The 15541-nt window shown below is 43.0% G+C and overlaps 1 protein-coding gene across 1 annotated transcript in view; it reads right to left on the bottom strand.

The window, feature by feature from the left end:
* The window catches only part of Myo3b (myosin IIIB), a 338238-nt gene that overhangs the window by 173404 nt on the left and 149293 nt on the right, over positions 1-15541 (bottom strand). Inside the window, exons 16-21 of the mRNA XM_035446507.1 lie at positions 11132-11258; positions 10062-10272; positions 9058-9205; positions 7819-7972; positions 4928-5016; positions 3075-3204 (exon numbers count right to left, since the gene is read on the bottom strand). Of these exons, the coding sequence (XP_035302398.1) occupies positions 3075-3204; positions 4928-5016; positions 7819-7972; positions 9058-9205; positions 10062-10272; positions 11132-11258 (859 nt within the window). The remainder of the gene's footprint in view (positions 1-3074; positions 3205-4927; positions 5017-7818; positions 7973-9057; positions 9206-10061; positions 10273-11131; positions 11259-15541) is intronic.

The raw sequence follows: 15541 nt of genomic DNA on the forward strand, positions 1-15541 counted from the left end.
AGACAGACAGACAGACAGACAGATGAAACATAGGGATGGATGCTTCAGATTTTATAAGCTTCATTAACATCAGATCTCCTGGGATTGGAGTTACAGGCAGTTATGAGCCACCATATGGGGCTGGGGATGGAACTTGGTTCCTCTACAAGAGCAGCCAGTGCTCTTAACCACTGGGCCATTCCAATTGTCAATCAATGCAGGACACATCATCACTTTTGAATGGAGGTCTCAGTACAACTATCATTAAATGGTAACAAATTGGGGCCCAACTCCAGATAGAAAGTGAAGACACACAAAAGTTCTAGTTCCTCTAGTAGCACACTGCACTGACTCTGCTGTAGCCTCTTGCTGTCTCAATAGACACCTCATTAGCTGATTTTTCTGAATGCATTTTTGCATGAATAAATCCAGAAAACAAATAAGACTCTTGCTTGTTAATTTTGATGTTCATGTGTAGCTTCTTAATAATATCAAAATATGAAGAAAATGACTTTATGGTTGTAAAAGAAATTAGCAGTATAGTACAAAATTCAAAAGCACAAAAACACAGAGAAGCTCTCCAGGACATCACATTTGCTTCTAGTATTTTTGTCCCCTACTTTTGTTACTCAGGTGATGTGAGGTTCCATTTCTAGTCAAAATTCAGAAAAAAATATAACAGCAGTTCTCAACCTGTGGGTCACGACTATTATGGAATATTACTTTAACTAGGTAAAGATGTCTTACATTTGGTTATATAGAATTTGTTTAGTTATGTAAAGATGTGTTGCTGTTTCACCTTGCCTGTCTAAGGCACCTGATTGGTCTAATAAAAAGTTGAATGGCCAGTAGCTAGGCAGGAAAAGGATAGGCAAGACTGGCAGGCAGAGAGAATAAATAGTATGAGGAATCTAGGCTGGAGAGAAGAAAAGAAGAGAGAATGAGGGAGAAAAGAGAGGGCGATGTCTGGGCCCAGTTAGGCAGCCACCAGCCAGCCAGCCAGACACAGAGTAAGACATCCATAAAGAAAGGTAAAAAGCCCCTGGGAAAAAGATAGATGAAGAGAACAGGTTTATTTAAGTTAAAGGAAAAAAAGCTAGCCAGGAACAAATATAAGGCTGAGAATTTATAACCAATAATAAGTCTCAGTGACACGATTTGGGAGCTGGTTGGTGGCCCAAAAGAAGAAGCCTGTTACACACAACCCTTCTGGAGGTCACATATCAGATATCCGGAGTATCAGATATTTACACCATAACTCATAACAGTTTATGAAGTAGCAACAAAAATAATTTTATGGTTGGGGGTCCCCACAACATGAGGAACTGTACTAAATAGCATTAAGAAGGTTGAGGACCACTGAGTTATAAGCTCTCTGAAAGACAATTTAAAACTTAAAATCAGGAAATAAGAAAGGTTATGTTGGGTTTCCTTGCAATTTGGGTGACTCAAAGAGCAGAAGGCTCCCTGCAGAGCCTTAACCTTCCACATAGAGCCACCTAGTGCTTAGAACTAGGAACTTGTCTCTCTTTGGCTGCAGGTTGAAAGAGCAAATTTCCAAGATTCCAAACAGATTTTGACAAGTCATTATTCATGTTTATGGGAGAGTGCAGTTGCCAGCTGAAGAGTCCTCCAGAAAGATCCTATCGTAGAGACAATTCACCTTGCTACTAACCGGAATCATCTGCCCAGAAACCAGCTGCGGAGGAGCCTTCAGTGGGGAAACGCCAGGCAGCTCTGCCACGCCTGCCCTCAGGATCTCAGGGGTGTCCATATTAATCAATCCTGGCTGTAGCCAAGAAGCATCTATAGAGGAAGCTGGCAGAGACTCTTTATGGGCACTGGGTACCATAGAAACATGTTTGATGGAAGATAGGTCATCAAGTTAAGATGAAAAACAGGTTGTAGACTAGCTTTCTGTTCTTCCTTAGACAGGAATTCCATTACTCTGAATATTATACATTCAGTGATAAATCAGACACAGTGATAGTCCATTCTACCTTGCAAAAGTCCTAGGTAAGAGACACGGGTGACAATGATTTTAGGAGGAAAGAGGCAGGACAGATTACAAAAGCTCTCCCACTCATTTGTAAATCACACCCACAGCTGTGTCTAGACAGTCTCCAAAATGCAAAGCCCTCGAGAGCAGAGCTGTGAAAGGAGGACTGAGATGGCAGCCCAGACAGACAGCTGGATCCCAGGTAAATCAAAGGAGCTTGGCCCAGGGAGAATCCACTTGGCAAGACAGAAAAGAGCTGGCAACTCCCATCTGGGGCCCTAGTATCCTGTTTCCTGGCATGGGGATCCACAGAACGACAGCTTAAGCCGCTGACTGTCCCCAGGTGAAGCCATGGCTGCGCCAGGTTGCTTAGGAAAATGACGGGGCTGACACCTAGGTGGGAACTAGACCAGGTAACTTCTGAGAGGCTCACGATCAGATCTTTGGTGCACCACACCCCTTTACTTGGAATTTTACATGAATAGAAAGAATTGCCTCAGTAATTCTAGGTAAACCAAGTCTATCCTGGATGATTAACGTGAATTAATCATAATGTACAGTTTTATAAAGAGAAGAGTTACAAGGAGGCAGAGAAAATGAGAAGTTTAATGATGATGTGGAAAAGTGTGTGTGTGTGTGTGTGTGTGTGTGTGTGTGTGTGTGTGTGTGTGTGTGTGTAATTCTTCTCAGGGGTTAATTTACAAAAGAAATAGTCATGCTCTTTTCTTGAACTTAGGTTGAACCCTGACCCTGGTTAAAGAAGTTCATGTGGGGATGAAGAGAGGGCTCAGTGTTTAAGGGCACTTGTTGCTCTTGCACAGGACCCAGGTCTGGTTCCCTGTACCTGCTTGGCAGCTCACAACCATCCAGGACTCCTACGGCATCTGATGCACTCTTCTGGCCTCTGTGATTACCAGGCATGCACATGGTAAATAAATAGGCATACACATGAGCAAAACACACAGACACTTAAAACAGAATAAATCTAAAAAGGGGGAAAATTTGATGGTGGTGCAAACATTTAGACACTGACTAGAAGACACTGTGTTGGCTTGCACAGGTGTCTAGACGGAGGCTGTTGAGGGTTCTCAGGTACCTGTTTTGGTCAAGGGTATTGAGAACAGTTGCTGTAGAAGTTTGTTCTCAGATGTCCTCAGGACTACAACCACATCAGCAGGGAGAGTGTCTCTGTTTTTCTCAAGAACCCCAGAAGCATCATATAATACCTGGAAAATACAGACAGCAAAGTGTACAAGTTAACTAAGGCAACTGACTGTGGCTAGTGACACTGGCAGGTCGTCTGGGCAGTCATTGCCCAGCACTGGTTATAAACATCCTCTTACACTCGGCCTTTTGACTACAGAGCACTGGATAAAAGAAAGAAGTTGTACTTCTGACAGGTCAATTTATCTTAGCTTCTTGTCCAGTCATCTTTGAAGAAGGGGGTCCTACTGCAGATATAGCACATCAGAAAAACTGTTAAAATATACCGAGCAACCATCCTGTGTGAAACACCCATCCTCATTCTACTGATAGGTGAACAAGAGCAAGGGGCTAAGTGTTGGGTTCTCATCATACTGGGACAGATGGGCTTTTAGCTCATGACCACCACACCCTCACTGCCTCTCAAAGTACTCATGGGATCCGAACAATCACTCAAAGAGTCTAAGTGGTTCTTGGTTCTCTGCAACAAGGGAATCTAACTTAGAGGTATTTTAAGAGATATTCCACAAATTCCTGGAGTGATATGGTGGTTTGAATGAGAATGCTCTCCATAGGCTCACATGCTTGCAAATTTGGTTTCCAATTTGGTGGACTACTGAGAAAGGATTAGCAAGTGTGACCTTGTTGGAGTAGGTTTGTCACTGGGTGTGGGCTCTGAGGTTTCAAAAGCCTGGTCCAGTCTCTGTTTCTGTCTCTCTCTCTCTCTCTCTCTCTCTCTCTCTCTCTCTCTCTCTCTCTCTCGCTTTCTCTGCCTGCCACCATGCTTCCTGCCATGATGATTATGGATGAACCCTCTGAATCTTAAGAAAGTCAATTGGAGACTTTAATGATTCCTTTAAAAAGTTGCTTTGGTCAAGGTGTCTCTTCATAGTAACACTAAGATAAGTGGTAAGTAAATTCAGTAAAGAAGTCACAAACCAGAGAGAAAAGGATCCTAGGAAGGAGAAAAAAAAGAATTCGGTAAAGGTAGAAAGAGGTGACAGGAAGAGGACAAGACAGAGAGGCATGAGGGGTAAGGAAGGCAACTTTACTTTCAATTTAGGATATGAATATGGAAGATAATTTGGGCACATCACACATCAATAGAATAATCCCAAATACCTTTCATTGAACCCCACCCATTTTCTGGATCTAGGGTCTCAATAAAACCTCTTAAGAACTGGTCACAATTCATTTAGTTTATCTGGAAGAAACACAGCAGTGAGCTGTCGGTTATGAGACTGGACAGTTTCCTGAATCAGTCACCAATCAGCTTCGGGGACTTGAATAGAGATATAAAGAAGCATTACATGAGAAATAGGAGTTCTACCTCATGTGATAAAAACACATCTAGATGAGTGAGATTGTGCCATTTCACTGGACATTACTAGTGGTCCCTAGACACGTTGAAAATGCTAAAAACAGTCTCACTGTGTTATCAACCGTACTATGTCACCTACTCTCTAATGACTTCAGAATGTGACCATTTACCATGAAACTCTGCAAAGGCTGCAGCATGTTTCCTGTCTAGAAAGCTGTTGGTTCTAGGGCAGCCTTCAGGCAGAACTGGGGGGCGGGGGGGTTGGCTCCATGGGTCACCACATCTATAAACAGCGCCACTGAAGACCTTGGGAATTGTGATTAGAATTAAAAGGAGAGTGAAGTATGTAAGCAGTTTTGTGAGCATCCCCGTGGGGACACAAGTCTTTTGTCATTCTGGTGTCCCATAACTCCTGCCCCTCTCACCGGTCCAGCATAGTGTCGAATGCCAAAACAGAGCTCTACTCCTTTGGGCCTCCAGAAGAACTTGCACCGTAGGTTATCTTCAAATTTATCTGTGTGCAGAGAAGAGAAGACTGGAGTGCTCATCTCTAAATACGGCACCTCTCTCTCTCTCTCTCTCTCTCTCTCTCTCTCTCTCTCTCTCTCTCTCTCTCTCACACACACACACACACACACACACACACACACACACACACCAAGGCTCAGGGATTATCACAGAGGTGCTGGAAAGAGTCCGAAGGAGCAGACACCTGTAGTGAAAACAGTATTTGCTGTGCATGATAGTACAGTTGCAGCTCCAACATGCAGTCTGTGACTATGTCTATGTCACAGCTCACAAGACCTGCACAAGATTAAACCAAGCCCAAATCTCAGCATGGAGGAGGGACCCACTTCTAGATGAGGAGCTGTTGGCAATTGATGGCTGCTAGAGGGAGGAAGAGCAGCTTTCTTCAGGGATGCAGGTTACCCGTGAGCAGTTAACCACAGTCATGTATATGTTGACCTACATGAACTCAGGGTATGGAGTGGAGAGGGTTGCTCAAACACATGAAGCTGAAAAGGGAAAGCAGTGGTAGAGGAGGGCAAGGGAAGAATGGAATGGGGGTAGATCTGATCCAGACACACCAAATGCACATGTGAATATTAAATAAATTATTTAAAAATTTTACTTATGTGAATTTTCATGTTGGAGAGTCACAGTGGAAATTGTTTGCTCTTTCAAACGCAAATCTTCCCCTCCAGCCAGAGACACAGAGCAGCCCCAAGCAGCCCCACTCAAACAGGCATGACCCATCTTGCCTTCCTTTAGCTGTTAAGATGCCACATTCCCTCCACATCTCTAGAAAATCCAATGCAATCTCAGACCCTGCCAAGTAGCTTTGGAACATGCAGATCGGCTAGGAGAGCAGATAACCCCAGGTTAACTTCATTCGGGCAATGTACAGATAAGAGAAAACCATTGGTGCTGACAACTTCAACACTTTGAAGTGAGTCTCTGTGTATCAATTTCCTGGCTTGAAACTTTCTACTCTCCCCTACAAACAATGTTTACATCACTGTGGACACGACTGGAGCTCAGTGTAAGGAACTGTGCTAGGTACTAAAGGCAGATAAGGAACTGGGACCCAAGGGCTTCTAACATCACAACACAGACAAAGAAGAAAGCTCACTGAAATTAAAAAAAAAAAAAAAAAGATCATGAAGTATGTGGGTGGGTGTTGCAGGATTTCCCACCCAGTTCTGCAGCTGCCTTGCCCCAAATGAACACTCAGAGACTTATATTAATTATAATACCATTGGCCAATGGCTTGGGCTTTCTACTGGCTAGCTCTGTCTTAGTTATTAACCCATAACTACTAATCTATATATTTTGGCATGGTCTTATCTTACCATAGAATGCCTGACTTGTGTCCTCTCTTCCTGGGCTTGCATGATGACTCCTCTCTGCCTACACCTCCCAGAATTCTCTTTGTCTGGTAACCTATCCTTCTTGCCTGGCCACTAGCCACATAGTGTTTTATTCATCAAACATATACAGAATGACATCTCCCATCAGATGGGTACAGGAAGTGAGGGAGATAGAGAACTTGGATATGGACTGGCAAGATGATTCAGCCATTAAAGGTACTTGCCACCAATCCTGATGACCCAAGTTCAAGCACAAAGTATACGGAGAGGACCAGCTCCTACAAGTTGTCCTCTGACTACCTCCTCCACATGAGGTAAATAGATAGAGATAAAAACAGATTATAGATAGATGGATAGATAGATGACAGATAGATATAGAAAGATACGTAGGTGACAAATAGATGATATATAGATGATAGATAATAGATAGATATAGATTGATAATAGATAGATATAGAATAGAGACATAGATGATATATAGATGAAAGATAGATGATATATATATGACAGACAGATAGATAGATAGATAGATAGATAGATGACAGATAAATGATAGAAGATAGATAGATGATATTTAGATGATAGATAGGTACATATATAGATAGATGTGAAGACTTTAGATGCCAGGAGGAGGTGCACATCTCTATTCAGAAGATACTAGCAACCTAAGGAACGATGGCTTTAGAAAAACTAAAACAGCAGGAATATCTACAGAAGAGGGGTATTGTGAGTCTGGGAACAGAGGACTCCTGTGCTACTTGGGACTAGAGGTAGACAGGCGCCCTGGTGAAGACATGACACTGTGCTTCCTGGGACTAGAGGAAAATAGGAGCCCTGGTGAAGATACGACACAAGTTTGCAAAGAGGCTATGAAGAATCACTTCTCAGTCTTTGGTGCTAAGATGAAGTATAAAAGGGGGAGCAGAAAGTCCTGAGTCTGAGTACCCAGGGAGGGGAAGGTCTAAGATGATATAAACATAAGGAAATAATGTGTGTTGGCAGTAATACAAGGATGGGGAGGGCATAGGAGTGCTAGGAGATTTAAGCCACAAATTCTACGAGGGCATTGCAATTCTTAAAAACAATTCTTAATTTTTTAAAATTTAAATTTGTTTGTGTGTATGTGAGCTTCTGCTTGCTTGTATGTGCACTGTATGCGTGCAGGTGCCAGAGGAAGCCAGAAGATGGTGTTGGAACCTCTGTGAGTGGAGTTAAAGTGGTTGTAAGCTGCCCAACATGAGTGGTGGGAACTGAACCCATGTTCTCAGCAAGAACAAGAAGTTCTCCTAAGCTCTGAGCCATCTCTCCAGCTCCCACTTGTACAACCCACTACGTGTCTAAAGTAAGTTGGGTAAACTCCTCCTTAAAATGTAAAACACAGCCACCTGACACCTTGTGCCAAGTTCCACTCTCAGTATGAGCATCTTTCCCCAAAAGTTACCTACCAACCAAGGTCTGGTCTGTTGCTTGGGGAAACCGACTTTCCTCATCCAAAAGTGCAAGAAGACCCAAGGGTTTTTGGAGGAACATGTCCAGGAGCGGGCGATTGTCTTCATACTGCACAAGGACAGCATCAATGCCTTCATTCTGGTACTCCATCTGGAGGGAAACAGACTGTGACTCTCTGGCCTGAAACCGGCGGTACCAACAGGACATTTAGCCTGGACTTTCTGGGTCTGGCCATATTGTGGTTATAGCAAAAGAATCTACATATTACAGCCTCGACAGTGTGCACTTAAATGTGACTTAAACGTGGCCTATTATAGGACAGCAAATGCTACTTCCCAGCCACTTAGTAGGAAACTAATTATTTAGAGACTCGGGCAGGAAAGTGCTAAAACCAAATCTAAGAACAGCAACTTAATGTTCATGTGATTTCCTTCTTCTCTTAAAGAAGCATTTAGGACCAGAAAACCAGGCAACTCCGTATTTCCCAGGGAAGATAAATGGCAGGGTGTTCCTGAAGTCAAGTTCTGTGTAAGGTGAAGAGCTGATGAAAGTTCTGCAGACATATCCAGATCCTGCGTGTTTCCTCTGTGTCCCCTCCCTGTCCCATGCACTGAAGCTGTCTATGACACCCATGAGCTTGTTCACAGCATTCTGTTTCCTGTTAGTTTCACACGGAAGGGAGTCTTTAGGTTTCAGCATGGGTCAGGTGGAACAGAATACTGCTGAGGCTAAAGCTCAGAAAATGTTGAATTTACCATTGGACTATGTGAGAATAGATTTCCATATCTAGAGATTCAAGACACCCCTCCATTACTGGGGTACCTGATGCTGAGGCAATGGGAGATGATGATGGTGAGTGTGGACTATAAGAACCCCTGTCTTAGGCTCAGGGTCACCCCGTATCTTTTTGAACACCACTATAGATAATTTTAGCCCAAACAGGAGAGGAAGGAACATATTTGACAATATACAGGGAATAATTTTGAAGCAAGAGTTAAGTAATTGGCCTGTCACCAGCTGCCCTTGAGTGAGGGAATGTACCTTTTCATGGAAATCAGAACTTTTCGTTTCCCCCAGACTAAATTCAGGCTGTTTATTTTGGCAGGACTGTCTCACCAGTAGTTTTTCTGTAGTCTTTTACCTGACAGCCTGACTAAGCTGGTTTTGCTTCAAATTGTGGGCAGCCTAATAGCACCCCCCCCCCCCATTACTCTCAACTTCTGACTCAACCCTACCTGCTCAAGAGCAAACACGTGCTGATTGAAGTAGTACTGGATCTGTTCATTGGCGATATTTATGCAGAGCTGTTCAAAGGAATTCCTCTGGAAATCCTCAAAGCCAAAAATGTCCAAGATGCCCACATTCATCCTGTCCTCTGCCCTACTGCGAGAGAGAAAGAAAATGTGTCAGGAGAAGCTGCATCCAGTTACATCTATCTCAAGGCAACGAGCATGTAAGTTCCCGTGTCCACCAGCGTGTGGATCTACCCATTCGGGGAAAGATGACTCCTTCCTCTTCAGGGGCAGCAGTTTGAAACTTTCAATAAAATTACTTTTAAAAAGTGAAAAAAAGAATGTTTTAAATAGAATGCTTTAAAATTGTACTCAGAGCAACACATGATGGCTTATACCTATAACCTCGGCATTCAGGAGGCTAAGGCAGGACTGTCAGGAGTTGGAAGTCATCCCTGACTACAGAGCAGGGATCTGCCTCAAAAATATATAAATTTTCAAAAAGAGAGAACAGAACAATGATTACTTAGAAGCTCCTATGCAGATCACACAAAAGGGCCATGGCATCTCCTACTTATTCACCCATCTATCCACCCCAAAACCTGCTTGTAAGGAGACTTCAGAATTGAACAGTGTGGATTCCTCTACAATATATAAAAACACTAAGACCCAGAGGAGGGAAAGGAGCCCTAAAAACAATAACATGAGGATGAGTCTGTGCTTTAAAGTTTAAAAAAAAAAAGTCTCATTTATTTCTCCAGACTGTGGATGTGGGACTTAAACCTGCTTTACCTAGCTCCCCACACTTCCCCCTGCAATGACTCCATCAGTCATTCTCTCAGGAGTTAATGCTTCAACTCTCCTGGTTGAACTAATGCTTTTAAAGACAAAAGCTAAAGCCCTTTGGCTAAAGAAAACCCAAATAGATCTAAAGTTCCCTCTTGCAAACTCTAGGAACACCAGGGGATGACTGATGGCTCCACGCCTTTGCTTCCCAGGGAACTTGCCATATGTTTTTATCTGGCTGCAGGAGTGTGTTGATGCGATTCACCATCCAGCTGAACAGCCTCCCATATAGGGCCTTAGACATGGCGTCCCTGACGTCTGCAGCTCTGTCTACAGTGTTGGCTCGGACAATGGTCTCGCCTCGGGTGACCACACAGTGGGATGTGAGGGCCTCCTGGAGCTCTTCAGGGCTGATGCAGAGTACACAGGCAGCTGAAACAAGGAGTACATATGATCCTAAACATGAGGTCACTCCTTCCCACAGCCTGTTCCAGCCAGCACCTACAGCAGCCACTGTGCGCCAGGCTCCGTCCCAGGTACTTCACAGTCCAGACAAGCAAGGTCCCTAACTCCAAGAAGCCTCTGGACTGGAGAGCACAGCTCCCAAACTATTCTGAAAGTGCCTCACAAGTGTTTAGTAAGAAAAGGGGGGAAGGGTCTAAGGGAGAGAAGTCTTTTATCAAATAAATTGGAATAGATAGTCCCAAACACATTGGGTGGTTATGACCCTAAATAGAATGTTATAGTTTAACATGAAAAGGATTTTTAAATCAACTGTTCTGGGGACAGGGTCTCACTATGTAGCCTAGGCTGGCTTCAGATTCTGCATCCCCCTGCCTCTTCACAAGCCTTGAGATTGCAGCATCATATCCAGCTGTCGTTTTGCAGACACAAAGAATCCTTGATCTTTCTTCCATCATGGGTGCTAGTAGAACTTTCAAAGTAAGTAAGCGCTGCTTCCTTTCCTATGGATGCTGATTCCATGAATTCACAAAGGGCCTCAACCTTTTATATTTCTTCATAAAAGCTGTAAATGCTTTTTGAAAAGCAGCGAAGGTGGACAACCACTGTGTGAAGTTTCTTGCCACAGACAGCTTTTCTGCACAATGATCATCTGTGACATGGGAGTGAACGCTTCTATACCACACGATGTCCTGGGAAATGTTGGCTAGTGGAACCCTCTAGAGCCACTAGGAGGACATTACAGCTGCATCATGCTCTACAGATTCTTGAAAAACTGTGGAAGTGAAAGACATGGAAATTGACAAGAAAGCATGAAAGCATCAATTACCATTTTCCAAAGCTTCAGCGTTGGGTACCTCACTCTTATCAGTTTGGTGTTGAGAGGAAATAGCTGCAAACTCAATGTTCCCGATATTCAGAATGCCAGCCAGAATCCTGTACACAGAATGCACCTCCTGAAAAGGACATAGAGAGCCATGCTTGGGCATCATCACCAACCAAAAGTAACAAATTCCTCACCCTTTTGTTGATGGTTCTCCAGTTGTTCATCAAACTCTGTTCTTGCTCTTCGTGCACACACAAGGTTTCCCCAACCTTCCTGAAGTTAGAGGTAGCTGTGTCACTAAGCATTAACAATGAAACAAGTAGCATGTACCTCCTTGGGTGCTAGGCCCAGGGGAATCAAGCACTCTTCCTCCATGCTTTCTTTCTCTCTATTAGTGGCTAGAACTCCCCGCAACCTGGCCTCTGCCATGTCATTAGACCATCGAAGGACCACATAGAATGGAGCTGTTCTGCCACCTGGTGTTGTGACCAAGAGGGAAATGACCTTCTTTGTCCTTTAACTCGATCTTTAGTCTTTTACTCTAATCCCAGCTCTCAAATTCAGGGATGGGCCTTTCTTCAGAACAAGAGAATAGATGCTCCCTCACCTCTTTGGGGGTGTAGGGCATTATAAAATATCTGGGAGGGCATCTGATGGCTTACCAGGAGATCTCAGGACTATGGATTATAATACATGAAGTGAGCACATACTTTGAAAGACTCACCAGAAATAAACCATGGTATTATGATATATGAAGACGTAAGAGTATTTTGCTTTTGTTTCCAGTTCCTAGCACAGGAGTTTACAAAATTGTCTGGGTGATCAGATCTTTGTTATGGCAACAAGTGCCTTTCAACCATACCTGTGTTTTTGTTAATAAGTGAAATTTGGTGGGCTTCTAGATAAGACTTGTAATGGGGTGAGCTGACTACTCAAGAGGAAACCGGTCTTAGAACTTAGTCCTCTCCTGATCCCAACAAACTCTGAGAAGGGCTAGGGCTCCACACTGAGTTAATCACCAATGGCCAATTAACCAGGTGTGTGTGAGAGAGAGCGTGTGTGTGTGTGTGTGTGTGTGTGTGTGTGTGTGTGTGTGTGTGTTATGATGTGGTATAAACTCCACAAAACCCTAAAACGTGTTCAGGGAACTTCCAAATTGGTGAATCTATGGAGGTGCTGGCAAAGTGATAGGCCCAGGAGGCATGAGCTCCTTAAGTTTACTGCCCATCCAGTTTTCATTTGGCTATGCCTGGGTTGTAACCTTTATCATAAATCTGCAACCTTAAGTAAAATGTTTTCCTGAATTATGTGAACTACTTATTAGTTATACTACTACTAAAAACAATAACAAAATAATAATAACTAGAATTATTTATACCAACCAATCAGGCTACAGAATAAGGTCATGGTAACTATATAACCAGTTCAGAAGTGTAAGAAGCCTAGGGCCTCCAGCTGATGTCTGAAGTGGGGGATCTTGTGGGACTGAACCCTAAACTTGGAGGATCTGACACTAACTCTAGATAAATAGACTGAGTAGAATTGTAGATCACCGAGTTGGTATAAGAGATTAATTGATTGTGAATTTTAGAAAAAAAAACTCACATATTTGTTGACATAAAATTGAGTAAAATCCATTCAGATGCCTAAGTCCTGTTTTCATGTTCAAAGTTGAGCATATAAGTAGCATTAATGGATTAAAAATATTGCATACTTTATTATTTATTTAAATTCTACATTTTCTATACTTGAAATAAGGAAACACCTAGTCTCGAATTTTCTGAATTTCATGCTAATAAACAAAGTTACTTCCATAAAACATATTCAAAAGGGTTATTTGATTTAATACTGTACACAGCAGCCAAATAATAGGAGCTGTCACTAGACCATTGATAAATACTGCCCCCCAAACTGAGCCTCCCTGCAGACATTACTCAGTAAAGCCTAAAATCTGAACACAGGCTGTAACACTGACATCTGCTGGATGCCTGATAATGTTACAAAGACAAATAGGATTGGAAGCCTGGCTTCTGCTGTAGATAAGTATTGTTCTTCCAGCTTCTAAATCAAGGGCAAGATGTCATGTTTCAGACTTGAAGAATCCCTATTTAATCACAAGACTTAGGAGTGGCTAAGGAGAACACCTACCAAATGGGTTTTTTAGAACTTGCCTGGATTTAACATGACAGCCCCTCATTACCGTGATCAATACAGGATGAGTCCTGCCCCATGCATCAAGCGACTCCCGACAGAGGCAGATCTGAGAGTTTGAAGACTATAAGCGATGAGTTCTGCATACAGTGACTGTATCCAGCCTCTTCAAGGGGCTATCTAAAACTCTCTTCACTCTAAGGAAAAGTGTAGTTCTTCTAACAAATACACCCAGTCCCTAACATACAAGCCAAGGGATCTCCCCCTAAAAGGCTTCAAGCACTTCAGTACTGTGATGATGAGCTCCAAAGAAAATGGTCACCTGAGACCATGCTCTTGAGATGAACAACTTACCACATTGCTTGTCTTCAGTGCTGTGCCCAGGGAGTCAACCAAAGTGGGAATCTACCTCTGACCTCCAGTGAGAACATTTAGATTCAAACACCATGTGGACTGCACACTTTCCTTAGGTCTCCTTACTTGGATCAGTGAAAGAAGCAGGGATGGGCTCATCCCCTGGGTGTGCTCCCTATGGGCTCATCCTTTGGGTGTGCTCCCTGTGTGGCATCTCTGGGACTTTCTCCCACTCTACTCTATTACCCTTGCCAGGGGGTGAGGGTTAATCACATCTTCATTTCAGACCTAGGAACCTCCACCTACCACAGAGTTCAAAACAGCACATCCAGCCATGCTAGTGCTCCCAATGCTGTGTCTATCATGGGATGGCTCTACCTTCCCCAAAACTTCTTAACCAAATGGGAAATCCCTTTTGCTTTCCTTGATTTATTTTCTCTTGCTTCATCATAGCTATGGAGACTTTTCTTTGGAGTCTTATGGCTCTATTTTTTATTTATTTATAGTCTCTAATTTTCTATATGATACAATGATAAAACCTCACTCAAATGAGAGATTTATTAAGAAGGTTTAGCAAGTACTCTGACCAGGTCATTTGAACATATTGCTTCTGAACAGTTCAGTCTCCCACTGATCAGCAAGTGGGAGAGGGGAGAGCCCTTCTCCATCGAAGCCCTCTTTCTCAGACAGTTCTTCCAAAGGCAAGTGTTACCCAGACAATGGTGAGGCCAAGTTCAAAGCGAAGAAGGACTTGCTTCTCATTTCCTGTGGCTTGGGGGGTTCCCAGGCACCGCAGGCTACTGTCTTTCTTGCATCTCCCTAGAAATTTATTTCATCTCTTTCTTTTCTCAAAATATCCAATTTTCACCAGTTCTTCACTAACTGGTGTATCAGGGTCAGCTGAAGATTAACGTATTACTGACCTCCTTGGTAGAGGCTTATGCCATTTAGTGACTTAAGGGTCAGTGTATCCCATCCTTAAGCCTTTCAGTTTCTATTTTAACACATAACTCTTCAGAATCTCTCTTCAGAAGTATCACTTTGATTGGAGATATAGTTTGAAAAAAAGAGAAGAAATTTTGCCCTGAACCTAGGTTTCTTTCTGACCTCTGTGTCCTAGGATCTGCAGCATACCTCCACTCTATCAACATATGCAGCATCCAGGTTCCTAGGGTCTGAGCACATGCTCGCTCTCTATCACAGGCAGCATCCAGGTTTTCATGCACTTTTAAAACTACAACTCAACTTACATATTATGTATCCTAACATACAGTATGTTAGGATAATGCTTGTACCAGCAGGAACAGCATTATTTAATATTAAACCGAAACAGTGTTGTTTTGGCTCAAGACATCTTAGCTGGGTTTAAGGTCAAAACCCCTTGTCCCTTGCACAGAGTTTCCATTATTACTGGAGGGCTCCTTCCACCTAGGAAGTTTCTTCATGGGACTCCTAGGGCTAAGTGTTCTTTTGAACACTTTTGGATTGTACCTGGAATTAAAAATCCATCCTCCCAAATCTGCACTAAAGTTTGCGTGCCATAATTTGGTTGTGAGGCTTTGTGGGGGGGGTAGGGGGAGCAAACGAACAGAAAACAAACTTGGGGAGTTCCCACAGGGAACTAGGGACCTTCTAAGAAAGGACCAGAAATATAATTTTAATTGAATTGGTCAGTTCATTTAAGCTCTGTTGAGAAATGACTGGCAGAAAATCGTTAGAGAAATTCTGTCCCATCAGCTATTTGGCATCTGCTGCCTGATTCTATACAACCTAGTCTTCCTGAATTTAGTCATGGTCTCGTGACTTTATAAACACGACATGAAGAGAGATAATCCAGAGGAGCAGGTTGTCTGAGGAGATAAAGGTCAGAGAGATAAAAATCCGTCTTCTCCCTTGCATTTCCGAAGC

This window comes from Cricetulus griseus, chromosome 6, assembly GCF_003668045.3.
Source record: "Cricetulus griseus strain 17A/GY chromosome 6, alternate assembly CriGri-PICRH-1.0, whole genome shotgun sequence".
Taxonomy (NCBI): domain Eukaryota; kingdom Metazoa; phylum Chordata; class Mammalia; order Rodentia; family Cricetidae; genus Cricetulus; species Cricetulus griseus.